The sequence below is a fragment of the Calypte anna genome, unplaced genomic scaffold (genome assembly GCF_003957555.1).
Source record: "Calypte anna isolate BGI_N300 unplaced genomic scaffold, bCalAnn1_v1.p scaffold_26_arrow_ctg1, whole genome shotgun sequence".
NCBI classification, from domain to species: domain Eukaryota; kingdom Metazoa; phylum Chordata; class Aves; order Apodiformes; family Trochilidae; genus Calypte; species Calypte anna.
In genome coordinates, this window is record NW_022045502.1 from 77236 (window position 1) to 105031 (window position 27796).

A 27796-nucleotide genomic window follows, 5' to 3' on the forward strand; every position below is an offset into this window, starting at 1 on the left:
TATTTGGGGTTTTTAAGGGGATTATTTGGGTTTTTTAAGGGGATTATTTGGGGTTTTTTTAATGAATTATTTGGGGTTTTTAAGGGGATTATTTGGGGTTTTTAGGGAATTATTTGGGGTTTTTAAGGGATTTATTTGGGGTTTTTAAGGGGATTATTTGGGGTTTTTAAGGGGATTATTTGGGGTTTTTAAGGGGATTATTTGGGGTTTTTAAGGGGATTATTTGGGGTTTTTAAGGGGATTATTTGGGGTTTTTAAGGGGATTATTTGGGGTTTTTAAGGGATTATTTGGGGTTTTTAGGGGAATTATTTGGGGTTTTTTAATTAATTATTTGGGGTTTTTAAGGGGATTATTTGGGGTTTTTTTAATGAATTATTTGGGGTTTTTAAGGGGATTATTTGGGGTTTTTTAAGGGGATTATTTGGGGTTTTTAAGGGAATTATTTGGGGTTTTTAAGGGGATTATTTGGGTTTTTTTAGGGGATTATTTGGGGTTTTTAAGGGGATTATTTGGGTTTTTTTTAATGAATTATTTGGGGTTTTTAAGGGGATTATTTGGGGTTTTTAAGGGGATTATTTGGGGTTTTTAAGGGGATTATTTGGGGTTTTTTAGGGGATTATTTGGGGTTTTTAAGGGGATTATTTGGGGTTTTTAGGGGGATTATTTGGGGTTTTTAAGGGAATTATTTGGGGTTTTTTAATTAATTATTTGGGGTTTTTAAGGGGATTATTTGGGGTTTTTAAGGGGATTATTTGGGGTTTTTTAGGGGATTATTTGGGGTTTTTAAGGGGATTATTTGGGGTTTTTAAGGAGATTATTTGGGGTTTTTAAGGGGATTATTTGGGGTTTTTAAGGGGATTATTTGGGGTTTTTAGGGGGTTATTGGGGTTTTTAGGGGATTATTTGGGGTTTTTAGGGGATTATTGGGGTTTTTAGGGGATTATTGGGGTTTTAGGGGATTATTTGGGGTTTTTAAGGGAATTATTTGGGGTTTTTAAGGGGATTATTGGGGTTTTTTTTAATGAATTTTTTGGGGTTTTTTAGGGGATTATTTGGGGTTTTTAAGGGAATTATTTGGGGTTTTTTTAATGAATTATTTGGGGTTTTAAGGGAATTATTTGGGGTTTTTAAGGGGATTATTTGGGGTTTTTAAGGGGATTATTTGGGGTTTTTAAGGGAATTATTTGGGGTTTTTTAGGGGATTATTTGGGGTTTTTAAGGGAATTATTTGGGGTTTTTTAGGGGATTATTTGGGGTTTTTAAGGGAATTATTTGGGGTTTTTAAGGGGATTATTTGGGGTTTTTTAGGGGATTATTTGGGGTTTTTAAGGGAATTATTTGGGGTTTTTAAGGGAATTATTTGGGGTTTTTTTTAATGAATTATTTGGGGTTTTTTTTAATGAATTATTTGGGGTTTTTAAGGGGATTATTTGGGGTTTTTTAGGGGATTATTTGGGGGTTTTAAGGGGATTATTTGGGGTTTTTAAGGGAATTATTTGGGGTTTTTAAGGGGATTATTTGGGTTTTTTTAAGGAGATTATTTGGGGTTTTTAAGGAGATTATTTGGGGTTTTTAAGGGGATTATTTGGGGTTTTTTAGGGGATTATTTGGGGTTTTTAATGAGATTATTTGGGGTTTTTTAATTAATTATTTGGGGTTTTTAAGAGAATTATTTGGGGTTTTTAAGGGGATTATTTGGGTTTTTTGGGGTTTTTCCTGAACAAGGGGCAGGTGGAATCCCAGCAGGTGGAGGGAACCCCTTGGCGCCACCCCACCCAACTTTGGGTTTTCCACCCCAAAACTGAGAGAAAAACCCCCCAATGTTTAGAGTTTTTTTTTCCCCAATCCCTAAAAGGACTTTTTTAGGGTTTTTTCCTGTGTTTTCAGGTGACCCAGACCCCACCTTTCTCCACGCTGATGCTCTCCAACGTTTGGTGGTCTTGTCCCACGGCCACGGCCAAGAATGCGGCTTCGTCCCCGACGTCAAGGCCCCGCCCACGGGTGACGCCTCCCGCCTGGTGTGGGAGTGCGTGGCGGGTCACACCTTCTCCTGGGGTGTCCCCAACCCCCCAGGGGACTGTCCCCTCCCCTCAGGTCACCCCCGTGGAGAAGACCAAGGAAGGGATCCCCACCGCGGTTCCTCACCCGGCGCCGGGCGCCGGCGGTCGCTGCGGCGAGCGCGTCCCCTCGGCGAGTCCAGGAAGGGGGAAACTGAGGCTGAGGGAGGAGTTTCGTCGCCTGGGGGTGATGGGGAGCAAGGAGAAGGAGGAAGTTGTGGTGGTGAGAACACAAGTGAGTTCCTCCAGGGTCTTCTTCTCCCTTTGGTTCATCCCCTTCTTCTTGGGATTGGTTGTTCCTCCGACCCCGTTGTCTCCCTCTTGCTCCCCAACGTCTTTTGGGGTGGGGAAAGGAGGGGGAGGAGTCACCCACCGGGCTCCTTCCTCTTCTCCATCCTCTTCTTCTCCTGGAAAACCCCTAGGGACCCCAAAAAGGACCTCCCTGACCCCCCCCCATGGCTCCAACCCCCCTTTTTGTAGATAACTCGAGAAGATGTTGAGCTTCTTCCAGTAGAGTTATTCAGGAACAACGTGGCCTTTGTTTCTTCTGGCCAATGGGATGGCACCGTCTGGGACCTTCCCAACCCTCCCCATCTTCTTCCTCTCCCAACTTCTCCTCACAATTCCCATTGTCTCCTTGCAGCTCCAGCGGTGCCGGAGATGGGAACGGCCCCGAAGGCCAACGGGAGGTGAGTGGTGTCCTGCACGAGGCTTCTCCAGAGGCTGAAGGTCAAAGTTGGGCCCATCCACCCCATCCCTTGAGTTTCTCCACCAAAGATCCTCCCGGGGTTGACTTGGATCCTCCCGGGGTTGTCTTGGATCCTCCCGGGGTTGACTTGGATCCTCCCAGAGTTGACTTGGATCTTCCCAGGGTTGACTTGGATCCTCCCGGGGTTGACTTGGATCTTCCCGGGGTTGACTTGGATCCTCCCAGAGTTGACTTGGGTCTTCCCGGGGTTGACTTGGATCCTCCCGGGGTTGACTTGGATCCTCCCAGGGTTGACCTGGATCTTCCTGGGGTTGACTTGGGTCTTCTGGGGTTGACTTGGATCCTCCCGGGGTTGACTTGGATCCTCCCGGGGTTGACTTGGATCTTCCCGGGGTTGACTTGGATCCTCCCGGGGTTGACTTGGATCCTCCCAGGGTTGACTTGGATCCTCCTAGAGTTGACTTGGATCTTCCTGGGGTTGACTTGGATCCTCCTAGAGTTGACTTGGATCCTCCCAGGGTTGACTTGGATCCTCCCGGGGTTGACCTGGATCCTCCCGGCGTTGACCTGGATCCTCCCGGCGTTGACTTGGATCCTCCCAGGGTTGACTTGGATCCTCCCGGGGTTGACTTGGATCTTCCCGGGGTTGACTTGGATCCTCCCAGGGTTGACTTGGATCCTCCCGGAGTTGACCTGGATCTTCCCAGGGTTGACCTGGATCTTCCCAGGGTTGACCTGGATCCTCCCGGCGTTGACTTGGATCCTCCCAGGGTTGACTTGGATCCTCCTAGAGTTGACTTGGATCTTCCTGGGTTGACTTGGATCCTCCCGGGGTTGACTTGGATCCTCCCGGCGTTGACCTGGATCCTCCCAGGGTTGACTTGGATCCTCCCGGGTTGACTTGGATCTTCCCGGGGTTGACTTGGATCCTCCCGGGGTTGACTTGGATCCTCCCGGGGTTGACTTGGATCTTCCCGGGGTTGACTTGGATCTTCCCGGGGTTGACTTGGATCCTCCCGGCGTTGACTTGGATCCTCCCGGCGTTGACTTGGATCCTCCCGGGATTGACTTGGATCCTCCCGGGGTTGACTTGGATCCTCCCGGGGTTGACTTGGATCTTCCCGGGGTTGACTTGGATCCTCCCAGGGTTGACTTGGATCCTCCCGGAGTTGACCTGGATCTTCCCAGGGTTGACCTGGATCCTCCCGGCGTTGACCTGGATCCTCCCGGCGTTGACCTGGATCCTCCCGGCGTTGACCTGGATCCTCCCAGGGTTGACTTGGATCCTCCTAGAGTTGACTTGGATCTTCCTGGGTTGACTTGGATCCTCCCGGGGTTGACTTGGATCCTCCCGGGGTTGACTTGGATCCTCCCGGGCTTGATTTGGATCCTCCTGGGCTTGATTTGGATCCTCCCGGGGTTGACTTGGATCCTCCCGTTCCCTCAGCGCCCGCGACCCGGAGGAGAAACGGGAAGGAGGGGACGAAGCTCAAGGAGAGGAAGAGGAGGAGGAGGAGGAGGAGGAGGAGGAAGACTTGGCCTACAGCGACGATCTGCGTGATGAGAACTACCACCCATCCCTGGACAGGTGAGGGAAGAAGCAGCCATGGAACTGGGAGCACTGGGAGGGCTCTCAGCCCCTGCTGGAGACGGGAGGAGGTGGGGATGGGGTCCTGGGGGCACCTCCAGAAGGAGCTGCTGGGCTCAAAAGGGTGAAGCCTTCTGGGGAGGGACCACCTGCTGCCTGGGGGGGTCTTTGGGATGTCCAACCCCCTCCAACCAACGTCCAACCCCCTCCAACCAACGTCCAACCAACATCCAACCAATGTCTTGCCATGTCCCACCAATGCCCAACCAACATCTAACCACCTCCAACCAATGTCTTACTATCTCCAACCCCCTCCAACCACCTCCCACCAATGTCCTGCCGTGTCTCACCACCATCCAACCACCATCCAACCCTCTCCAACCAATGTCCTACCACATCCAACCCTCTCCAACCCTCTCCAACCCTCTCCAACCCTCTCCAACCCTCTCCAACCCTCTCCAACCCTCTCCAACCCTCTCCAACCAACCTCCAACCAACCTCCAACCAACCTCCAACCAACCTCCAACCAACCTCCAACCAACCTCCAACCACCTCCAACCAACCTCCAACCAACCTCCAACCACCTCCAACCAACATCCAGCCACCTCCAACCCCCTCCAACCAACATCCAGCCACCTCCAACCTCCAACCTCCAACCTCCTCCAACCTCCTCCAACCAACATCCAACCTCCTCCAACCAACATCCTGCCACATGCACCCACCTCCAACCAATGTCTTGCCATCTCCAACCCCCTCCCACCAACGTCCAACCACCTCCAACCAATGTCTTACCATCTCCAACCCCCTCCAACCAACGTCCAACCACCTCCAACCAATGTCTTACCACCTCCAACCCCCTTCCACCAACCTTCAATGTCCAACCAACCTCCCACCAACCTCCCACCAACGTCCAACCCCCTCCCACCAATGTCCAACCATTGTCTTACCATCTCCAACCCCCTCCAACCATCTAAACCCTCTTGCCTCTCCCATGTCCATCTCCTCTCCCAGCGACTCCGAGCCCCAGCGCCGACAAACCCAACCCAAAGCTCAGAAGAAACCCATCAAGGAGGAGCCACCATCACACGAGCCAACCCTGAGCAGCTCCAGCCCACCAGAGGAGAAGCTTGGAGGAGTCAGGTGAGCCATGATGGCCACGTGGACACCAATGGGGGCTGTTTGGGGACAATCACCACTCCGTTGGCCGCTGAGGGAGCGTTGGGGACGAGCAACCAGATGGAAACCATCCAAACCAACCAGAAATGTCCCCCAGGGGGCTCCTCGTGGTGCTGTTGGTTGCAGGACAGAGTTGTTTGACCTCGTTGGGTGGCAGAGTTTGTAAGAAGTGTTGGGAGGTTGGGAGGGGGGAGAAGGATCCATCGCGTGGACCTCGTCCTGGGGAAGCTTCTTGGGATTGATCCATCACCTCTTGTGGAGTGAGGTTGAGGAGGTGCTGGAAGTTCCTTGAAAAAGCCCTAAAAACATCTCCTGGTGGACACCCCAAGCTGGAGCTGGAGGTTCAGAAGCTCAAGGAGGTGACAGGAGCCTCAACTCAACCTCAACTCAACCTCAACTCAACCTCAACCAAGAGGCCTGAAAAATCCCTTTTTTTTTTGGGCTCTAAATAACCTCAAATCATCAAATCATTGGCTGGGGCTTCACAAAGAAGAATTAATTAGAGGTTGGGCTTGATGAGGACTCAAGAGGATGGTCCAGGCGTGCGAGGAGAAGTCACTTGGCAGGAGTTTGGCTCCTGAAGGAGTCAAAAATCCCTTTTTTTTTCATCAAAATTCCCCGGAGCCACCAGAAAGCCTTCAGCAAAGTTGAGATCTTCAACAAAACACACCCCAAAACTCCTCAGGTAATTAGTGCTGCTTCATTAAAGGTTTTCTTAATTAGCTCCGTGCTCCCTCTGTTGCTTTTTGAGGTGTTAAACAACTTCTCCATCTCCTCACAGGTCCAGAAATGGTAGAAGAGCAAAAGAAAAAAAGCAAAAAAAAACAACAAAATTGAGGCCAGGAAAAGAAAATCTGAGGGTAAATATGGAATTTGGACACGTGGCACTTGGGGGAGGGGTCAAATTTTAGGTTGAAAAAGTCCATTTTTATGAGTTTTGACTCAGTTTGGAGGTTGGAAGGTGATGAGTTGGAACCTTCCAACCCAAACTCTTCCATGAAGTCATTAAAAGTTTGGGTTTAGGAATTAAAAATTTGGATTTCTCAACATTTTCTCCCATTTTTTGGGGTCTTCAAACCCCCCAAAACACCTCAAGATGCCCCAAAGGGCCATTGGGGGTGGACACAAGAGGTTGAGGAAAGCTCCCGTTGACTTTCTTGGCCAACCAAGACTCTGAGGACGCGGGGTCGTTGTCCTCACGCCTCGTTTTGAACGGATCTCTCTTCAATTCCAGGGATTTGGCCCCAAATTGCTGATCCAATCCCAGCTGGAACCTTTGCTGTTGACTCAGTGACGTTCTTCAACCCAAGACCCAAGTGAAAGATTTTAGGTTTTTTTGTTTGTTTTGTATTGAATAATAAACAATTTCCCCACTTTCCCTGTCTGAAAAGTCCATTTTTTCACACCAACGTGCTTGAAATCCCTCAAAATGGCTGAAAGGAACCCAAAATGCTGGCCCAGAGGGTGGTTTGAGCATGGGGTTGGTTGGGAACCCTCTTGGCCTTGAGGTTGGAGAACCCAAGAAGCTCAAACATCTCAAACTGTGGTGTTGTTTGTTCTTTTCTTCCCTTCTCTTTGCAGCTGCAGGAGGAGACCACCCCTGCCTGATGAAGACGTGGCCCAGATTGGTCCCAAGAGGATCAGGTGGGTGGGGAAGGGAAGGAATTCCCATTTCCCAAACTTTTGGAGAAAACAAAGGTGGCATCTCCACCACCCGCGGCGCGACGACCGCGACGTTTGCGCCGTCCGGGGCCTCCTCAGGGGTTTTCTGGCCTTGAAGTTGAGGTTTTGATGGGTGGGGAAGCCCTGAAGATGGGTGAGGAGGATCCTGGTGGGCTTCCAGGTCCTTCCTGCTGCTCCTCCCTTGACCACGGATTCTTTTTTTCCTCAACTTTCCTCTCTCTCCTGCAGGAAGGCGGCGAAGCGCGAGCTCCTCCTCTGCGACTTCGAAGGTTGTGGGAAGATCTTCTCCAATCGGCAGTACCTCAACGTGAGGAAGGGTCCAACCCCTGGCTTGGGATCCATTCACCCCCTTCAGAACATCCCAGATGCTCCCAAAACTCTTGGGGAACCACCCAGGAGCTTGGGTGCCCCACCAGGATGGGGCCAAGCTCCACTTTGGGGCATCTCGGTTGTTGGTTTGGGATTGGGCCACCTCACCCCCAAAGATGGGACTGGGGTGGTCCCAGCAGCAGTTTTGGGGTCCCCTGGAGGGGGGTGGTGGAAAATGGGGGAGGTTGGAAGGTGCCCTTGGGCTTCTCAACTCCCAACTCCTCTCTTTTTCTCCTGGCAAACCCATCAGCACCACAAGAAATACCAACATGTCCACCAGAAAACCTTCACCTGCTCCGAGCCCAGCTGTGGCAAATCCTTCAACTTCAAGAAACACCTCAAGGAGCACCAGAAGCTCCACACTGGTGAGTCCTCTTCCCCCACCACCCTCCACCAACTTCTTCTGTTGACCCCACGGCCCCACCATCACCTCCCAGATCTTCCTCCACCATTTCCCGGCTTGCAAAAACCTCCAAACCACCTCAAAATCCCATCCTGAAGGTCCAGGGTTGGTCTTCCAGGTTGGATCAAACCTTAAACCTTCTTCTTGTGTCCCCATCCCCAGACACCAGGGATTACATCTGCGAGTTCTGCGCCCGCTCCTTCCGCACCAGCAGCAACCTCATCATCCACCGACGGATCCACACGGGGGAGAAGCCCCTCCAGTGAGTGCCAGGACCCACCAGGGTGACACTGGGACAGCTGGGTGGCACCCAGCCTTCTCCTTTGGTGCTTTTTCATCCAAATTTAGAAGCATGGACCTCAGCGGGAGGAGGTTGTAGCTTGGTCAGGAGGTTTCCGGCCCTTTCCTGGGCCAGGGGCTTGAGGGACCCTTGAGGGACATCTTGAGGGGCTTCAGGGACACCTTAAGGGACATCTTGTGGGGCTTCAGGGCCACCAGTGGCTTCAGGGGCATCTTGAGAAGAAATACTGAGGAGAACCTCAAGTGGGTTCAGGGGCATCTCCAGAAGAAAATTTTGAGGAGAATCTTGAGTGGGTTCAGGGTCACCTTGAGAAGAAACTTTGAGGAGAACCTCAAGGAGCACCTCAAGTGGCTTCATCTTGAGGAACATCTTTAAGGAGAACCTTGAGTGGGTTCAGGGGCATCTTGAGAAGAAACTTTGAGGAGAACCTCAAGGAGCACCTCGAGCGGCTTCACCTTGAGGAACATCTTTAAGGAGAACCTCGAGTGGGTTCAGGGGCATCTTGAGAAGAAATTTTGAGGAGAATCTCAAGTGGGTTCAGGGTCACCTTGAGAAGAATTTTTTGAGGAGAACCTCAAGGAGCACCTCAAGTGGCTTCATCTTGAGGAACATCTTTAAGGAGAACCTTGAGTGGGTTCAGGGTCATCTTGAGAAGAAAATTTTGAGGAGAACGTTGAGTGGGTTCAGGGGCATCTCCAGAAGAAAATTTTTGAGGAGAATCTTGAGTGGGTTCAGGGTCCTCTTGAGAAGAAACTTTGAGGAGAACCTTGAGTGGGTTCAGGGGCATCTTAAGGGTCACCTTGAGAAGAATTTTTTGAGGAGCACCTCAAGGAGCACCTCAAGTGGCTTCATCTTGAGGAACATCTTTAAGGAGAACCTTGAGTGGGTTCAGGGGCACCTTGAGAAGAAACTTTGAGGAGAACCTCGAGTGGGTTCAGGGGCATCTCCAGAAGAAAATTTTGAGGAGAATCTTGAGTGGGTTCAGGGGCATCTTGAGAAGAAATTCAGAGAACGTTGAGTGGGTTCAGGGGCATCTTGAGAAGAAATTTTGAGGAGAACCTTGAGTGGGTTCAGGGTCACCTTGAGAAGGTTTGAGGAGCACCTCAAGGAGCACCTCGAGTGGCTTCATCTTGAGGAACATCTTTAAGGAGAACCTCGAATGGGTTCAGGGTCATCTTGAGAAGAAAATTTTGAGGAGAATCTTGAGTGGGTTCAGGGGCATCTTGAGAAGAATTTTTTGAGGAGAACCTCAAGGAGCACCTCGAGTGGCTTCATCTTGAGGAACGTTTTTGAGGAGAACCTTGAGTGGGTTCAGGGTCATCTTGAGAAGAAACTTTGAGGAGAACGTTGAGTGGGTTCAGGGTCATCTTGAGAAGAAACTTTGAGGAGAATCTCAAGTGGATTCAGGGTCATCTTGAGAAGAAAATTTTGAGGAGAATCTTGAGTGGGTTCAGGGGCATCTTGAGAAGAATTTTTTGAGGAGAACCTCAAGGAGCACCTCGAGCGGCTTCACCTTGAGGAACATCTTTAAGGAGAACCTCGAGTGGGTTCAGGGGCATCTTGAGAAGAAACTTTGAGGAGAACCTTGAGTGGGTTCAGGGGCATCTTAAGGGTCACCTTGAGAAGAATTTTTTGAGGAGCACCTCAAGGAGCACCTCAAGTGGCTTCATCTTGAGGAACATCTTTAAGGAGAACCTCGAATGGGTTCAGGGTCATCTTGAGAAGAAAATTTTGAGGAGAATCTTGAGTGGGTTCAGGGGCATCTTGAGAAGAATTTTTTGAGGAGAACCTCAAGGAGCACCTCGAGTGGCTTCATCTTGAGGAACGTTTTTGAGGAGAACCTTGAGTGGGTTCAGGGTCACCTTGAGAAGAAAATTTTGAGGAGAACGTTGAGTGGGTTCAGGGGCATCTCCAGAAGAAAATTTTTGAGGAGAATCTTGAGTGGGTTCAGGGTCCTCTTGAGAAGAAACTTTGAGGAGAACCTTGAGTGGGTTCAGGGGCATCTTAAGGGTCACCTTGAGAAGAATTTTTTGAGGAGCACCTCAAGGAGCACCTCAAGTGGCTTCATCTTGAGGAACATCTTTAAGGAGAACCTTGAGTGGGTTCAGGGGCACCTTGAGAAGAAACTTTGAGGAGAACCTCGAGTGGGTTCAGGGGCATCTCCAGAAGAAAATTTTGAGGAGAATCTTGAGTGGGTTCAGGGGCATCTTGAGAAGAAAATTTTGAGGAGAACCTCAAGTGGGTTCAGGGTCATCTTGAGAAGAAATTCAGAGAACGTTGAGTGGGTTCAGGGGCATCTTGAGAAGAAATTTTGAGGAGAACCTTGAGTGGGTTCAGGGTCACCTTGAGAAGGTTTGAGGAGCACCTCAAGGAGCACCTCGAGTGGCTTCATCTTGAGGAACATCTTTAAGGAGAACCTCAAGTGGATTCAGAGGCATCTTGAGAAGAAATTTTGAGGAGAACCTCAAGTGGGTTCAGGGGCATCTTGAGAAGAAATTCAGAGGAGAACGTTGAGTGGGTTCAGGGGCATTTTGAGGAGAACCTCGAGTGGGTTCAGGGGCATCTTAAGGGTCACCTTGAGAAGGATTTTTTGAGGAGAACCTCAAGTGGCTTCACCTTGAGGAACGTTTTTGAGGAGCACCTTGCGTGGCTTCAGGGCCACCTTGAGAATCATTTTAAAGAAGAACCTCGAGAAGCCATTTTGAGGAGCACCTCCAGTGGCTTCAGGGGTAGCATGAGGAGCACCTCAAGCCGAGCCCCTTCTCCCTCGAGATATTTACTTATTTTTTTATTTTTTAAATATTTTTACCTCAGATCTTGTTTCTTTTTCTCCCCCCCCCTCTTGGCAGGTGTGAGATCTGTGGCTTCACCTGCCGCCAGAAGGCCTCCCTCAACTGGCACATGAAGAAACATTCTGCTGACACCTTCTACCAGTTCTCCTGTGACATCTGTGGTAAGAAGTTCGAGAAGAAGGACAACGTCACCGCTCACAAAAGCAAAAGTCACCCCCAAACCCCCCCGGGACCTCCTCAACTGGAAGGGGGACAACTGGAAATGGTCCCATCGCCCAACTTGGGGTTGGGCTTGGAGCAGCCGGAGGTGGTGGAACCTTTGGACGTAGCAGGACTTGGGGAAGAGGCTTTGGGGAGTGAGGAGGAGGAAGAGGAGAAGACCTCCCCAGCCCTGGGGACCTCCAGGGAGGGTCCTGAGGGGTCCCAGGGAGATGGGGGGCAGGGGATGGACGGCGTTGAGTCGTAGCGAGACATCCGCCAAGTTTTTGGCCAAAGGAAGGAGGAGGAAAAGGAAGGGGGGGGGAGGTGGAAACATCAGGGACCTCCTGGTGGGTCCAAAAATCACAAGAAACAGGAAAAAAACCCAAAAATGGAAATAGGAGGAAAAAAAACCACAAAAAAAGGGAAAAAATGGCGCTTCAGGGGGGGAATTCCCGTTTTCCCGCCAATTCTTGGCTTCCCTCAAGCGCGGCTCCAAGTTGCCAAGGAAGAAAAGGAAGGGGGGGGAGGTGGAAACATCAAGGACCTCCTGGTGGGTCCCAAAATCACAAGAAACAGGAAAAAAACCCAAAAAAAAAACAGGAGGAAAAAAATGGGGAAAAATGGCACTTTGGGGGGGGAATTCCCGTTTTCCCGCCAATTCTTGGCTTCCCTCAAGCGCGGCTCCAAGGTGCCAAGGAGGAAAAGGAAGGGGGGGGAGGTGGAAACATCAGGGACCTCCGGGTGGGTCCAAAAATCACAAGAAACAGGAAAAAAACCCAAAAACAGAAACAGGAGGAAAAAAAACAACAAAAAATGGGAAAAAATGGCGCTTCGGGGGGGGAATTCCCGTTTTCCCGCCAATTCTTGGCTTCCCTCAAGCGCGGCTCCAAGGTGCCAAGGAGGAAAAGGAAGGGGGGGGAGGTGGAAACATCAGGGACCTCCTGGTGGGTCCAAAAATCACAAGAAACAGGAAAAAAACCCAAAAACAGAAAAAGGAGGAAAAAAAACAACAAAAAATGGGAAAAAATGGCGCTTTGGGGGGGGAATTCCCGTTTTCCCGCCAATTCTTGGCTTCCCTCAAGCGTGGCTCCAAGTTGCCAAGGAGGAAAAGGAAGGGGGGGGAGGTGGAAACATCAGGGACCTCCTGGTGGGTCCAAAAATCACAAGAAACAGGAAAAAAACCCAAAAACAGAAACAGGAGGAAAAAAATGGCGCTTCAGGAGGGGAATTCCCGTTTTCCCGCCAATTCTTGGCTTCCCTCAAGCGCGGCTCCAAGTTGCCAAAGGACTCTGAAGAGGTTTTTACCTAAAAGTTGGTTTTTCCCCCCAATTTTCCCACTTCCCACGTTTTTTTCTGGCAAAAGGGGTGAAAAGCGAAACGGGAACTTTGGGACAATAAAAAAAAAAAAAGGAATTGTTGGACAATAAAAACCAAAATGGGAGTTGAGGTCGGGTGAAAGGCTCAGGGTTGGGTTCTGGGGGTGTTCAAGTCCTAAAAAAAAATTCCATTTTCCTTTTTTTTTAAGGTTTTTTTGGAGAGAATAATGAGTGTTTTTGGCTCATCAGGGTTAATTGGGAATTAAAATTTAAAATTAATTCAAGAGTTGAAGCTCTCTGGACCTGGAATGGAGAATGATGCTTCCAGCCACCCCCAAAAAAGGGCTTTTTCACCCCAAAAATAAGGGTGATGGGTGCTAGGCTGCCTCAGATCAGGGTCATTTTGAGGAGAACCTCAAGTGGGTTCAGAGGCATATTGAGAAGAAATTCAGAGGAGAACGTTGAGTGGGTTCAGGGGCATTTTGAGGAGAACCTCGAGTGGGTTCAGGGGCATCTTAAGGGTCACCTTGAGAAGAATTGTTTGAGGAGAACCTCAAGGAGCACCTTGAGTGGCTTCACCTTGAGGAACATCTTTAAGGAGAACCTCGAGTGGGTTCAGGGTCACCTTGAGAAGAAATTCAGAGGAGAACGTTGAGTGGGTTCAGGGGCATTTTGAGGAGAACCTCGAGTGGGTTCAGGGGCATCTTAAGGGTCACCTTGAGAAGAATTGTTTGAGGAGAACCTCAAGGAGCACCTTGAGTGGCTTCACCTTGAGGAACATCTTTAAGGAGAACCTCGAATGGGTTCAGGGCCACCTTGAAAAGGAATTTTGAGGAGAACCTCAAGTGGGTTCAGGGGCATTTTGAGGAGAACCTCGAGTGGGTTCAGGGGCATCTTAAGGGTCACCTTGAGAAGAATTGTTTGAGGAGAACCTCAAGGAGCACCTCGAGCAGCTTCACCTTGAGGAACATCTTTAAGGAGAACCTCGAGTGGGTTCAGGGCCACCTTGAAAAGGAATTTTGAGGAGAACCTCAAGTGGATTCAGGGGCATCTCCAGAAGAAAATTTTTGAGGAGAACCTTGAGTGGGTTCAGGGGCATCTTGAGAAGAAACTTTGAGGAGAATCTCAAGTGGGTTCAGGGTCACCTTGAGAAGAATTTTTTGAGGAGAACCTCAAGGAGCACCTCGAGTGGCTTCATCTTGAGGAACATCTTTAAGGAGAACCTCGAGTGGGTTCAGGGCCACCTTGAGAATCATTTTTAAGAAGAACCTCGAGGAGCACCTCAAGAAGCCATTTTGAGGAGCACCTCCAGTGGCTTCAGGGGTAGCATGAATCATAGAATCATAGAATTAGCCGGGTTGGAAGGGACCTCAGAGATCATCGAGTCCAACCCTTGACCCACCGGAGCAGTTGCTAGACCATGGCACTGAGTGCCACATTAAATGTCTCCAGGGACGGAGAATCTCCCACCTCACCGGGCAGTCCATTCCATAGCCTGATCACCCTCTCCGTGAAGAAATTCTTTCTAATCTCCAACCTAAACCTCCCCTGGCACAACTTAAGACTGTGTCCTCTTGTCTTGTTGAAGGTCGTCTGTGAAAAGAGTCCAGTTCCCACCTGGCTCCAACCTCCTTTCAGGGAGTTGTAGACAGCAATGAGGTCTCCCCTGAGCCTCCTCTTCTCCTGGCTGAACAGCCCCAGCTCCCTCAGCCTCTCCTCATAGGGCCTGTGCTCGAGTCCCTTCACCAGCCTGGTTGCCTCCTTTGGACCTGTTCCAGGACCTCAATCTCCTTCCTGAGCTGAGAGGCCCAGAACTGGACACAGGACTCAAGCTGTGGCCTCCTCCCCAGGGGCAGAATCCCTTCCCTGGACCTCTTGGCCACGCTCTTCCTCATCCAGGATGCCCTTGGGATTCTTGGCCACACTGCTGGCTCATGGTCACCTTCCAGGTCCCTTTCTGCCACTCTGGAGCTCCCCATGGGGTTGTTGTGGCCAAAATTCAGGACCTGGCACTTGGAATGTTGAACCTGGCTCCAACCTCCTTTCAGGGAGTTGGAGTGAGTGATGAGGTCTCCCCTGAGCCTCCTCTTCTCCAGCCTCAACACCCCCAGCTCTCTCAGCCTCTCCTCATAGGGCCTGTGCTCGAGTCCCTTCACCAGCCTGGTTGCCACCTTTGGACCTGTTCCAGGATGACCATGAGCCAGCAATGTGCCCTTGTGGCCAAGAAGGCCAATGGCATCCTGGGGTGCATTAGAAAGGGTGTGGTTAGTAGGTCAAGAGAGGTTCTCCTCCCCCTCTATTCTGCATTGGTGAGGCCGCACCTGGAGTATTGTGTCCAGTTCTGGGCCCCTCAATTCAGGAAGGACAGGGAAGTGCTTGAAAGAGTCCAGCGCAGAGCTACTAAGATGATGAAGGGAGTGGAACATCTCCCTTCTGAGGAAAGGCTGAGGGAGCTGGGTCTCTTTAGTCTGGAGAAAAGGAGACTGAGGGGTGACCTCATCAATGTGTTCAAATATGTAAGGGGTGAGTGTCAGGGAGATGGAGTTAGGCTCTTCTCAGTGGTCCAGGCATATCAAGGACATGGGGGTCATCAAGAGCAGCCAGCATGGTTTTATCAAGGGTAAATCATGTCTGACTAACCTCATAGCCTTCTATGAGGAAATGACTAGGTGGATAGATGATGGAAGAGCAGTAGATGTGGTTTATCTTGATTTCAGTAAAGCATTTGACACCGTCTCTCACAGCATCCTTGTAGATAAGTTGATCAAGTATGGGTTTGGTGATCAGGTAGTGAGGTGGATCAGGAACTGGTTGAAAGGAAGGAGTCAGAGAGTCGTAGTCAATGGGGCAGAATCTGGTTGGAGGTGTGTGACCAGTGGAGTCCCTCAGGGGTCGGTACTGGGACCGGTGTTGTTCAATATCTTCATCAACGACTTGGATGAGGGTATAGAATGTACCCTCAGCAAGTTTGCTGATGACACTAAGCTGGGAGGAGTGGCTGACACACCGGAAGGCCGTGCTGCCATTCAGAGAGACTTAGACAGGCTGGAGAGTTGGGCAGAGAGAAACATGATGAAGTTCAACAAGGGGAAGTGTAGAGTTTTGCATCTGGGGAAGAACAACACGATGGCCCAGTATAGGTTGGGGGCTGACCTGCTGGAGAGCAGTGGAGGTGAAAGAGACCTGGGGGTCCTGGTAGACAAGAGGATGACCATGAGCCAGCAATGTGCCCTTGTGGCCAAGAAGGCCAATGGCATCCTGGGGTGCATTAGAAAGGGGGTGGTTAGTAGGTCAAGAGAGGTTCTCCTCCCCCTCTATTCTGCATTGGTGAGGCCACACCTGGAGTATTGTGTCCAGTTCTGGGCCCCTCAGTTCAAGAAGGACAGGGAAGGACAACCCCACCCTATGAGAAGCTTAAAAAAAAATAAAAAAAAAGGAATTTTGGGGCTATTTTAGGGTTTTTGAGGTGGTTTTGGGGTTTTTGCACAGCAACTTTTATTTCCCCACTGAGCAGAGGGAGGGAACAGCAGCACGAGGGGTTGGAAGGAGGGGGGGGACAAGGACACACACGAGGGTCTCAACCCAGAGCCCACCCCCCCCCAAACCTATCCCCAATTTTGGGGTCAAATCACCAATTCTGAGCAGTTTCAACTTGGTGACATCCCTAAAACGTTGAGGTTTTGGGGGTTTTTAGGGGGGGGGATGTCCAAAAATAAAAATATCCATCTCCTCCCCCCCCCTAATATTTAATTTTAATTTCTTTTTAACTTGACACCCCAGGTGCTGAACTTTAAGGTGGGGGAAGCCATGAGGGGAAATTTTTGGGGGGTTTTTTGCTCTTTTAGGGAAAATAAAAAGGGCTCAGCAGAAAAAAATCAATTTTGGAGGTGAAAAAGGGACAATAAGGAGTTTGGGGTCATCTGAAAGAAAAAAAGTGTGGAAAAAAGGGGAGGGTTAAGGAATATTTTTCCCCCCTAGGGTTGGTTGAGACCCCAAAGGGAAGTTTTGAGGGTTAAAACCCTCAATTTTTGTGAAATTCAAGCAAAAAAATAACCTCTGAACTTTGAAGGTGCAAAAGGGACAATGAGGAGGAGTTTGGGGGCTTGAAGGGGAAAATGGGGGAGTTTGGGGTCTTCTGAAAGAAGGTGGAGAATAAAGGGGGGGAATTACTGAGGTTGGTGGAGACCCCAGAGGAAAGATTTGAGGGCAAAATCCTCCAATTTGAGGAGAAAAAATGGAAAAAAAGAGAAAACTGAGGAGTTTTGGGGCCTTCGAGGTGAAAATGGGGGAGTTTGGGGTCTTCTGAAAGAAGGTGGAGGAATTACTGAGGTTGGTGGAGACCCCAGAGGAAAGATTTGAGGGGAAAATTCTCCAATTTGAGGATAAAAATCTGAAAAAGAGAAAACTGAGGAGTTTTGGGGTCTTCCAGAAAAATCTGAAAAAGAGAAAACTGAAGAGTTTTGGGGCCTTCAACTTTCAAGGTGAAAAAGGGGGAGTTTGGGGTCCTCTGAAAGAAGGTGGAGGAATTACTGAGGTTGGTGGAGACCCCAGAGGAAAGATTTGAGGGCAAAATTCTCCAATTTGAGCAGAAAAATCTGAAAAAGAGAAAACTGAGGAGTTTTGGGGCCTTCAAGGTGAAAATGGGGGAGTTTGGGGTCCTCTGAAAGAAGGTGGAGAAAAACTGGGGAGGGAATTATTGAGGTTGGTGGAAACCCCAAAGTTTTGAGGGTCAAAGCCTCCAATTCAAGAAGAAAAATCTGAAAAAGAGAAAACTGAAGAGTTTTGGGGTCTTCAACCTTGCCGGTGGAGACTTCGGGGCCCTCAAAGCGAGGGGTGGGGGTGACCTTTGTGGGGAGGGGGAGAAGTTGGGGGCCATGTTGGGGGTGTCAGTTGCAGAGGGAGAGGGAGGAGCCCACGTAGAAGAGCCAAAAGAAGGGGAAAATCTTCTCGGTGAAGGCGGCGGTGAAGGTGAAGATGGGCGCCATGTTGTCGGCGTTGTAGAAGGCCACCCAACCCCCCTCGTAGTCCAGGTAGACCCCGATCTTCCTGGGCCTCTCGCAGAGGGACAGAGGGGTCTCGGGGGAGGTGAACGCCTGATACTGATCCCAGTTTTTCCCTTTCCAGTTCAACCCCACCGCCCAGATCCCCTCCTCGGGGGCGAAATCGATTTTCTCCTTCCTGCGCACCGACTCGCGGGCGGCGCCCAGCACCCAACTCTCCCCATCCCCCACCTCCACCTCCCAGTAATGGCGCCCGGCCAGGAAACCCTCGGCCGCCAAGACACAGAAGGAAAAATCAAATCTCTTGGGGTTTGGAGGCAGCTCCTGGGGAGCGCTCCGGAGGCGGACGCTCCTTTTGTCTTCTGACAGCACCAGGTAAGGGTTGGCGGTGTCGGGATCCAAGGAGAGATCACCTGGAGGGGAGGGAGAGGGAAACTGAGGAAAATTCCACCTCAAAACCCAACCTGGGTGATGATGATTCCTCCATTTTCACCTCAAAACCCAACCAGGATGATGATTCCCACCCCTTTTACCTCAAAACCCAACCAAAATGATGATGATTCCTCCATTTTCACCTCAAAGCCCAACCACAATGATGATTCCCCCCATCTCCACCTCAAAACCCAACCTGGATGATGATTCCCACCACTTTTACCTCAAAACCCAACCACGATGATGATTCCTGCCACTTTTACCTCAAAACCCAACCTGGATGATGATTCCTCCATTTTCACCTCAAAGCCCAACCACGATGATGATGATTCCCCCATCTCCACCTCAAAACCCAACCTGGATGATGATGATTCCTCCATCTCCACCTCAAAACCCAACCTGGATGATGATGATTCCTCCATATTCACCTCAAAAACCCAACCAAGATGATGATGATTCCTCCATTTTCACCTCACAAACCCAACCTGGATCATGATGATTCCTCCATTTTCACCTCAAAACCCAACCTGGATGATGATGATTCCTCCATATTCACCTCAAAAACCCAACCAAGATGATGATGATTCCTCCATTTTCACCTCACAAACCCAACCTGGATCATGATGATTCCTCCATTTTCACCTCAAAGCCCAACCACGATGATGATTCCCCCCATCTCCACCTCAAAACCCAACCTGGATGATGATTCCCCACATTTTCACCTCAAAACCCAACCTGCATGATGATGATTCCCTCCATCTCCACCTCAAAACCCAACCTGGATCATGATTCCTGCCACTTCTACCTCAAAACCCAACCTGGATGATGATGATTCCTCCATTTTCACCTCAAAACCCAACCAGAATGATGATGATTCCTCCATTTTCACCTCATAACCCAACCTGGATGATGATTCCTCCATTTTCACCTCAAAACCCAACCTGGATGATGATGATTCCCCCATCTCCACCTCAAAACCCAACCTGGATGATGATTCCTCCATTTTCACCTCAAAACCCAACCTGGATGATGATGATTCCTCCATTTTCACCTCACAAACCCAACCTGGATCATGATTCCTCCATTTTCACCTCAAAACCCAACCTGGATGATGATGATTCCCCCATCTCCACCTCAAAACCCAACCTGGATGATGATGATTCCTCCATTTTCACCTCATAACCCAACCAGGATGATGATTCCTGCCACTTTTACCTCAAAACCCAACCTGGATGATGATGATTCCCCCCCATCTCCACCTCAAAGTCCAACCACGATGATGATTCCTCCATTTTCACCTCAAAACTCAACCTGGATGATGATGATTCCTCCATTTTCACCTCAAAGCCCAACCACGATGATGATTCCTCCATTTTCACCTCAAAACCCAACCAGAATGATGATTCCCACCACTTTTACCTCAAAACCCAACCTGGATGATGATGATTCCCCCCATCTCCACCTCAAAGTCCAACCACGATGATGATTCCTCCATTTTAACCTCAAAAACCCAACCTGGATGATGATTCCCGCCACTTTTACCTCAAACCCAACCTGGATTGATTGATGATTCCTCCATTTTCACCTCAAAAACCCAACCTGGATGATGATCCCGCCACTTTTACCTCAAACCCCAACCTGGATGATGATGATTCCCCCATCTCCACCTCAAAACCCAACCTGGATGATGATGATTCCTCCATTTTCACCTCAAAGCCCAACCACGATGATGATTCCCACCACTTTTACCTCAAAACCCAACCAGGATGATGATTCCTCCATTTTCACCTCAAAACCCAACCTGGATGATGATGATTCCTCCATTTTCACCTCAAAGCCCAACCACGATGATGATTCCTGCCACTTTTACCTCAAAACCCAACCTGGATGATGATGATTCCCCCCATCTCCACCTCAAAACCCAACCTGGATGATGATTCCTCCATTTTCACCTCAAAACCCAACCTGGATGATGATGATTCCTCCATTTTCACCTCAAACCCCAACCTGGATGATGATGATTCCCCCATCTCCACCTCAAAACCCAACCAGGATCATGATTTCCCAATTTTCTGGGTAAAAATAAAAATTCTCCACCAAAACCTTAGGAAAATGAAAATCCCTCCTCACCTGTGTCGTTCTCCAGCTCAAACCGGAGGTTCTCTGAGGGAAAAAAAGGAGATTTTAGGTCCTTTTACACTCTGGACTCTTCCTCCAGCAACACCAAAACCCCACAGAGGAAATCCAAGGAAAATTTGCTGCTTTTTGAGCAAATTGAGCTTTTTCTTCTCCAGAAGCAGGTACTCAAACATAAAGAGTTGTCCCCAAAGGAGAAATAAAAAGCACAGCTTAAAAAAAAAAATTTAAAAATCACCTTTAAGTTGAATTTTAGGGGTTAAATAGAATTTTATCATCTTAGGTTGAATTTTGCCTTTTTGATCATTTTCAGTTGAATTTGATCATCTTTGGAGTTGCACTTAACCATCTCTTAAGTTGAATTTTGCCCTTTCAGTTGAACTTGATCATCTTTAAGTTGAATTTGAGCATTTTAAGTTGAACTGGATCCCCTTCAGGTCAAACTTGACTTTCAAAGTTGAATTTACCTTTTCAGGGGAATTTTAACCTGAATTAAATGTAAGGGTGAAGGAAGCAGCCCCGTTTATTTCCAGTCTCACCCTTGAACTCCAGCAGAACTTCTTTCAGCACTGCACTCTTCTGAGAGAAGCTCTGAGTTTCTTCTCCAGTTCTGTGAAGCCAACCTCAGGCTTGCAGAACATCCAGCTCTCAAAAACTAAGAGGGAGGAAAAAAAAGGAAATTTTAGGGTCTTTTTCTGGGAAAAAAACCCCCACATAAAAATCTCCAAACTTTAGAGGTTTTGGTGTGGGATGATTCTTAAATAATTTAATTTTAAGAGCTCTGCTTCACTCACCTACTTCCAGCTGGGACAACACCCTGGGGAGAGAATGAGAAAAAGAAGAAATTATTCAATAAAAATCTCCTTTTTACCTCAGAACCTCCAAAATCCTCCCTGAAAGTGGCCCCATGGCTGAGGGGATCAGCTCTCAGCAGCTGTTTGCAGAGTTGGAATGACAGAAATGGCAAATTAATTTAGATTATTGGTTTAAAATGCTTTTTCTTCCTTTTTTGCATGGATGGGGAAAAAGAAACACGCTGCTTTTTAAGGAAATTCACTAAAAATGATGATTGTCCCCAAGATTCCAAACCCAGGAAGGTTCAGGGCTTGCAGTGACAATCAAGTGACCCCAAACCAAAAATGTCTTTCTTAAGTTTTGGGTGTCAAGGACTGAAAAGGCTGATTTTCAGCCCAAAATTCAAGTTCCCGCCAAAAATTAACCCCGTGGAGAAAAAAAAGAAAAAAAATATCAATCCCCTTGAAAAAACAAATCAAATCCTCTAAAAAAACCCCAAAATAACCCCCTGAAACAAATCCAACCCTTGATGGGGTGGAAGTTGATGGAGCCTGCTTGCTCCTCAGCACCCCAAAAGTCCCCCAAAAATGGGTTTTTTCTCCCCAAACTGAAGCTGTGGGTGGGTGTGGGAGGCCTCACCTGCCCAGCTTTGGTTCCCTGTCCCTTTTTCTCCTCCCTGCTGGACTCAGCAGCTTGTCCAGGTGGGCGATCTCCTCGCTGAGGTGGGAACAACACTCTCATCCCTCCTCCTGAGGATGTCCCGGTCCAGCTCTTCCAGAACGGGAGAGCAGGAGCTGCTCCTTCTCTTCCAGGAATCCCCGGAGTTCCTTGCACTCGAGCCACGATTTTCTGCCTTTCCACTTCTGTTTGTTTCTGGAAAGGAAATGAGATGGATCTTGGTGGTTCACCAAAAGGTTTTGGGGGTTTTTTGGGGTTTTTTTTTTGGGGGGGGGGATGAGGAACTCACCAGCAGCTCCTGGCTCTGCCGCTCCTTCTCCGCTTTGGCTTCTTCCCGGCTTTTCCTCAGGGAGCTCAGGTGTTCCTGAGGAACCTCCTGGAAAAGGAAGGGTGGAGGGAAGCTGGTTAGTTGGGATCCAAAAAAACCTAAAAGATTTGGGGAGAATTCCCACTGGTTTTGGTCAGAGTTTCACCAAACGGGGGTTTTTGAGGTGCTGGAAGACACCACAACCCCCACAAGCTGAGAGGAGGTTCCCTCACACACCTCGTGTCCTCCCTGCTCTCTTTCAACTTCAGGAATGCCAAAAAAAGGTCAAAAAGTTCCCCAACCAGCCCAAAATATCCCAAAAAAAAAAAAAAAAAAAGGGCAGGAAGAAAATCAAGACGCCCCCAAATCTGCCTGAAACGGCCTCAAAATGGAGGGTCTGGTCACGTCCAGGTTGTTCAATAAACCCCACTTTTTTTAAACTACTTTTTTTAGAAGCAAACAACTTTTTAAAGAAGCACCTGCAGGATGGGCAAGGGATCAGACCCAGCCAGCACGGGTTTAGGAAGGGCAGATCCTGCCTGACCAACCTGATCTCCTTTTATGATCAGGAGACCCGTCTGGTGGATGAGGGGAAGGCTGTGGATGTGGTTTATCTGGATTTCAGCAAAGCCTTTGACACCGTCCCCCACAGCATCCTCCTGAAAAAGCTGTCAGCCCACAGCTTGGACAGGAGCACCCTGTGCTGGGTTAGGAACTGGCTGGAACGGGCCCAGAGAGTGGTCTGAACGGGGCTGCCTCAAAATGGCGGCTGTGGTGTCCCCCAGGGATCAGTGTTGGGCTCAGTGCTGTTCAATATCTTCATTAATGATTTAGATGAGGGGATTGAGTCCATCATCAGCAAATTCACAGATGACACCAAGATGGGGGGGAGTGTGGATCAGCTGGAAGGCAGGAGGGCTCTGCAGAGGGACCTGGACAGACTGGAGAGTTGGGATGATCCCAATGGGATGAGGTTCAACATTCCAAGTGCCGGGTCCTGCACTTTGGCCACAACAACCCCATGGGGAGCTCCAGGCTGGGCACAGAGTGGCAGAAAGGGACCTGGGAGTCTGGATTGACAGGAAGGTGACCATGAGCCAGCAGTGTGCCCAGGTGGCCAAGAAGGCCAATGGCATCCTGGGCTGGCTCAGGAACAGCGTGGCCAGCAGTCCAGGGAAGGGATTCTGCCCCTGTGCTCAGCCCTGGTGAGGCCACAGCTTGAGTCCTGTGTCCAGTTCTGGGCCCCTCAGTTTAAGAAGGATATCAAGGTCCTGGAACAGGTCCAAAGGAGGGCAACCAGGCTGGTGAAGGGACTCGAGCACAGACCCTATGAGGAGAGGCTGAGAGAGCTGGGGCTGTTCAGCCTGAAGAAGAGGAGGCTCAGGGGAGACCTCATTGCTGTCTACAACTCCCTGAAAGGAGGTTGGTGAGTTGGGATGATCCCAATGGGATGAGGTTCAACATTCCAAGTGCCGGGTCCTGCACTTTGGCCACAACAACCCCATGGGGAGCTCCAGGCTGGGCACAGAGTGGCAGAAAGGGACCTGGGAGTCTGGATTGCCAGGAAGCTGAAGAGGAGCCAGCAGTGTGCCCAGGTGGCCAAGAAGGCCAATGGCATCCTGGGCTGGCTCAGGAACAGCGTGGCCAGCAGGTCCAGGGAAGGGATTCTGCCCCTGTGCTCAGCCCTGGTGAGGCCACAGCTTGAGTCCTGTGTCCAGTTCTGGGCCCCTCAGTTTAAGAAGGATGTAGAGGTGCTGGAACAGGTCCAAAGGAGGGCAACCAGGCTGGTGAAGGGACTCGAGCACAGACCCTGTGAGGAGAGGCTGAGAGAGCTGGGGGTGTTCAGCCTGAAGAAGAGGAGGCTCAGGGGAGACCTCATTGCTGTCTACAACTCCCTGAAAGGAGGCTGTAGCCAGGTGGGAACTGGACTCTTTTCACAGACGACCTTCAACAAGACAAGAGGACACAGTCTTAAGTTGTGCCAGGGGAGGTTTAGGTTAGATATTAGAACCTCTTCACGGAGAGGGTGATCAGGCATTGGAATGGACTGCCCGGTGAGGTGGCAACTGCTCCGGTGGGTCAAGGGTTGGACTAGATGATCTCTGAGGTCCCTTCCAACCCGGCTAATTCTATGATTCTATGATTCTAAACCCTTTTTTTTTTTCAAAATAAAACAGGTATTTTAGAAAGAAATCAGTTTTTTCTCGAAATAAACCAAGTGTTTTTAGAAATAAACCTGATTTTTTAAGAAGTGAAACAAGTATTTTAGAAGGAAATCAGGTTTTTCACAAATAAACCAGGTTTTTTTAGATAAAAAACCCTTTTTTAATAAGAAATAACCCAAGATTTTGCTGCCATTACCCAAACACCCTCAGAAAAAAATGCAGAATTTAAGCCCTGGATTAAAAGATTGGGGAAAAAACAGGGGCAGAAGTTGCAAGAACTCCCCCCAAGGTGGATAAAAATCAGCTTAATGAGGGGAAAACCACCAAAAAAGCAACAACCTCAGTGGGGTTTGGTGGCAGCTGTGCCTAAAGATCCTAAAAGGACTTAAAAACCAGGCTAAAAACCTGAATTTTGGGGGTGGTGTTGAGGTTACAGAAGAAGGAGAGGACGGCGGCGGCGAATCGAGGCCGAAATTGGCTCTGGAAGCTTTGTGGTGGCTTTTGCTTGAGCAGCACTGATGGAATAATTAATAATTTGCCCTAATTAGTGACTAATTATCACAAGCCTTAATTGCAGGCGTTCAGAAGAGGGAAATCTTCCTCCTCAAAGCCACCTTCCTCCTCCTCCTCCTCCTCCTCCAGCGGTCGCTGCGCAGTGAAGATCCTCGGGCCGGCATCTTGGGTGCTCACTCCCTTCCCCCCCCCCTTAAATCTTTTAATTATTAATTACTAATTAATAATTCCAGCACAAAAACACCCCCTAAACAGAACAAGATGGGGGGGGGGGGTTCCTCCTCTTCCTCGCCGATCAGCTCCGTATCCGTTCTGCGTCATGTTCTCCAAACGCCCCCGGGGGGGGGGTGGTTTCGTTTCATTAACTTTAATTAATTCCCTTTTATTTCAATTAATTAGCTTCTAATTGAGCTTATTTCCAGGGTTTCCAGGGGGAGAAACTCCCTCCTGAGGGTTCCCCCCCTCGTTTAACCCCAATTGCACCTGCTGGTCATAACCCCCCCCCCAACCCCCTCCAAGTGTCTTTTTTTGCTCAGAAAAATGAGATTTTTGGATTTTTGGGCTGGTTGAACCCCCCCACACCCCAAAGGTGACTCCAGCTCTCATACACCTCCCCCTCCCCCTCCTCCCAGTATCCTCCCAGTTGAAACCAGCTCCATTTTCCACCCCTTTATACCCTATGGGCTCAGCCCCCTCTCTAGGGGGTCCCCATTTTTGGGGGGGGGGGCTTTGAGTCCCTTTTGCACCCCAAATTCTGCCCCATTGAGGGGGGTACTCAGTCCTTACTGCACCCCCTTCAAAACGGGGGTCCCTACCCCCCCAAACTGGGGTCCTGCTCTATTTGACCCCCATTCTCACCTTTCCACTCAGTCCTCACTGCACCCCCTTAAAAACGGGGTCCCTACCCCCCCAAACTGGGGTCCTGCTCTATTTGACCCCCATTGAGGGGGGGTTCTCACCTTAATACTCAGTCCTCACTGCACCCCCTTCAAAACGGGGGTCCCTACCCCCCCAAACTGGGGTCCTGGTGTAACTGACCCCCATTAAGGGGGGTACTCACCTTTCTACTCAGTCCTCACTGCACCCCCTTAAAAAGGGGGGTCCCTACCCCCCCAAACTGGGGTCCTGCTCTATTTGACCCCCATTCTCACCTTTCTACTCAGTCCTCACTGCACCCCCTTAAAAAGGGGGGTCCCTACCCCCCCAAACTGGGGTCCTGGTCTATTTGACCCCCATTGAGGGGGGGTTCTCACCTTTCTACTCAGTCCTTACTGCACCCCCTTCAAAACTGGGGTCCCTACCCCCCCAAACTGGGGTCCTGCTCTATTTGACCCCCATTAAGGGGGTTCTCACCTTTCTACTCAGTCCTCACTGCACCCCCTTAAAAAGGGGGGTCCCTACCCCCCAAACTGGGGTCCTGCTCTATTTGACCCCCATTGAGGGGGGGTTCTCACCTTTCTACTCAGTCCTCACTGCACCCCCTTAAAAAGGGGGGTCCCTACCCCCCCAAACTGGGGTCCTGGACTATTTGACCCCCATTCTCACCTTTCTACTCAGTCCTCTTTGCACCCCATTAAAAACGGGGGTCCCTACCCCCCCAAACTGGGGTCCTGGTCCATTTGACCCCTATTGAGGGGGGTACTCACCCTTATACTCAGTCCTCACTGCACCCCCTTAAAAACGGGGGTCCCTACACCCCCAAACTGGGGTCCTGGTCCATTTGACCCCCATTCTCACCTTTCTACTCAGTCCTCACTGCACCCCCTTAAAAAGGGGGGTCCCTACCCCCCCAAACTGGGGTCCTGGTCTCTTTGACCCCCATTCTCACCTTTCCACTCAGTCCTCACTGCACCCCCTTCAAAACGGGGGTCCCTACACCCCCAAACTGGGGTCCTGGTGTAACTGACCCCCATTAAGGGGGGGTTCTCACCTTTCTACTCAGTCCTCACTGCACCCCCTTAAAAACGGGGGTCCCTACACCCCCAAACTGGGGTCCTGGTCTATTTGACCCCCATTCTCACCTTTCTACTCAGTCCTCACTGCACCCCATTAAAAACGGGGGTCCCTACCCCCCCAAACTGGGGTCCTGGTCCATTTGACCCCTATTGAGGGGGGTACTCACCCTTATACTCAGTCCTCACTGCACCCCCTTAAAAACGGGGGTCCCTACCCCCCCAAACTGGGGTCCTGGACTATTTGACCCCCATTCTCACCTTTCTACTCAGTCCTCTTTGCACCCCATTAAAAACGGGGGTCCCTACACCCCCAAACTGGGGTCCTGGTCCATTTGACCCCTATTGAGGGGGGTACTCACCCTTATACTCAGTCCTCACTGCACCCCCTTAAAAACGGGGGTCCCTACACCCCCAAACTGGGGTCCTGGTGTAACTGACCCCCATTAAGGGGGGTGCTCACCTTTCTACTCAGTGCACCCCATTAAAATGGGGTCCCTACCCCCCCAAACTGGGGTCCCTACTTGACCCCCATTTAGGGGGGACCCCAAGCACACCCCCTAAATAAGTGGGGGGTTCCTTAACCTCCCCGGCACTGACCTCTGCGGCGTGGGCAGCCTCCTCGGCGGGCAGCACGGTGTGGTTCCGGTGTTCCCGGGAAAGGTGACAAACGACGCAGACAGCACGGCGATCCTGAACGCAGTAAAGCCTCAAAGGTTCCCCGTGACGTGGACAACGCGGAGGCCCCGGAGAACCGGTGGAGAAGCGGCGGGTAAAGGCGGAGCGGGAGCTGGAGGTCCCGGCGGTGGGATCAGCAGGACCGGGGGGTAATCCCAACTGCCGAACGATGTGGACGATGTTCCCCAGAGAGCGGTTAGGGCGGAAGAGCCGTGCGGTACCGGTTCCCGCACTGAGGGCAGCAAAGGCGACGAGCCCGAGTCCTCCCAGCATTGGGTTACGCAGGCGCGGCAGAAGTTATGCCCGCACTCGGCCACCAACACGGGGTCGTTGAAGTATTCCAAGCATACCGGGCACGTTAATTCATCCTGGAGGCTACGGGCAACGCTGCAAGGAGCCGGGGGAACGGTAGGAGGAGCCGGAGGTGCTTCCATCCCGGCCCGGTTGCTGCGGGAGCCCCCGCGTTACCGCTCCCTGCGTTACCGCTCCCTGCCCGACCCGCCGCCAGAATGACGGCCCGAGGGGCGTGGCCACGGAGCGGGGA

General features: G+C 50.2%; 2 protein-coding genes and 1 long non-coding RNA gene across 3 annotated transcripts in view; 1 reads left to right on the forward strand and 2 right to left on the reverse strand.

Annotated features, from left to right (window-relative positions):
* The window catches only part of LOC103530885 (zinc finger protein 692), a 12113-nt gene extending 568 nt beyond the window's left edge, over positions 1–11545 (forward strand). Inside the window, exons 2-10 of the mRNA XM_030468718.1 lie at positions 1857–2293; positions 2702–2747; positions 4215–4355; positions 5367–5495; positions 7113–7175; positions 7443–7521; positions 7834–7948; positions 8149–8248; positions 11137–11545. Coding sequence (XP_030324578.1) covers positions 1857–2293; positions 2702–2747; positions 4215–4355; positions 5367–5495; positions 7113–7175; positions 7443–7521; positions 7834–7948; positions 8149–8248; positions 11137–11545 — 1519 coding nt within the window. The remainder of the gene's footprint in view (positions 1–1856; positions 2294–2701; positions 2748–4214; positions 4356–5366; positions 5496–7112; positions 7176–7442; positions 7522–7833; positions 7949–8148; positions 8249–11136) is intronic.
* LOC115600328 lies at positions 9312–10148 on the reverse strand. Its single transcript, XR_003988903.1, has 3 exons — positions 10089–10148; positions 9774–9930; positions 9312–9346 (listed from the first exon to the last, which is right to left on the reverse strand). It is a non-coding gene; the product is annotated as an uncharacterized LOC115600328 (long non-coding RNA).
* Positions 11546–16910: 5365 nt separating the features above from the next.
* LOC115600327 (E3 ubiquitin-protein ligase TRIM7-like) lies at positions 16911–27796 on the reverse strand. The gene is given in 14 exon segments (XM_030468723.1): positions 16911–18009; positions 20159–20191; positions 20704–20757; positions 20760–20819; positions 21599–21641; positions 21643–21687; positions 21690–21737; positions 21739–21795; positions 21797–21832; positions 21927–22013; positions 27175–27326; positions 27329–27383; positions 27385–27467; positions 27470–27796. Coding segments are annotated over 14 exon segments (1497 nt in total). The 5' UTR covers positions 27687–27796; the 3' UTR covers positions 16911–17482.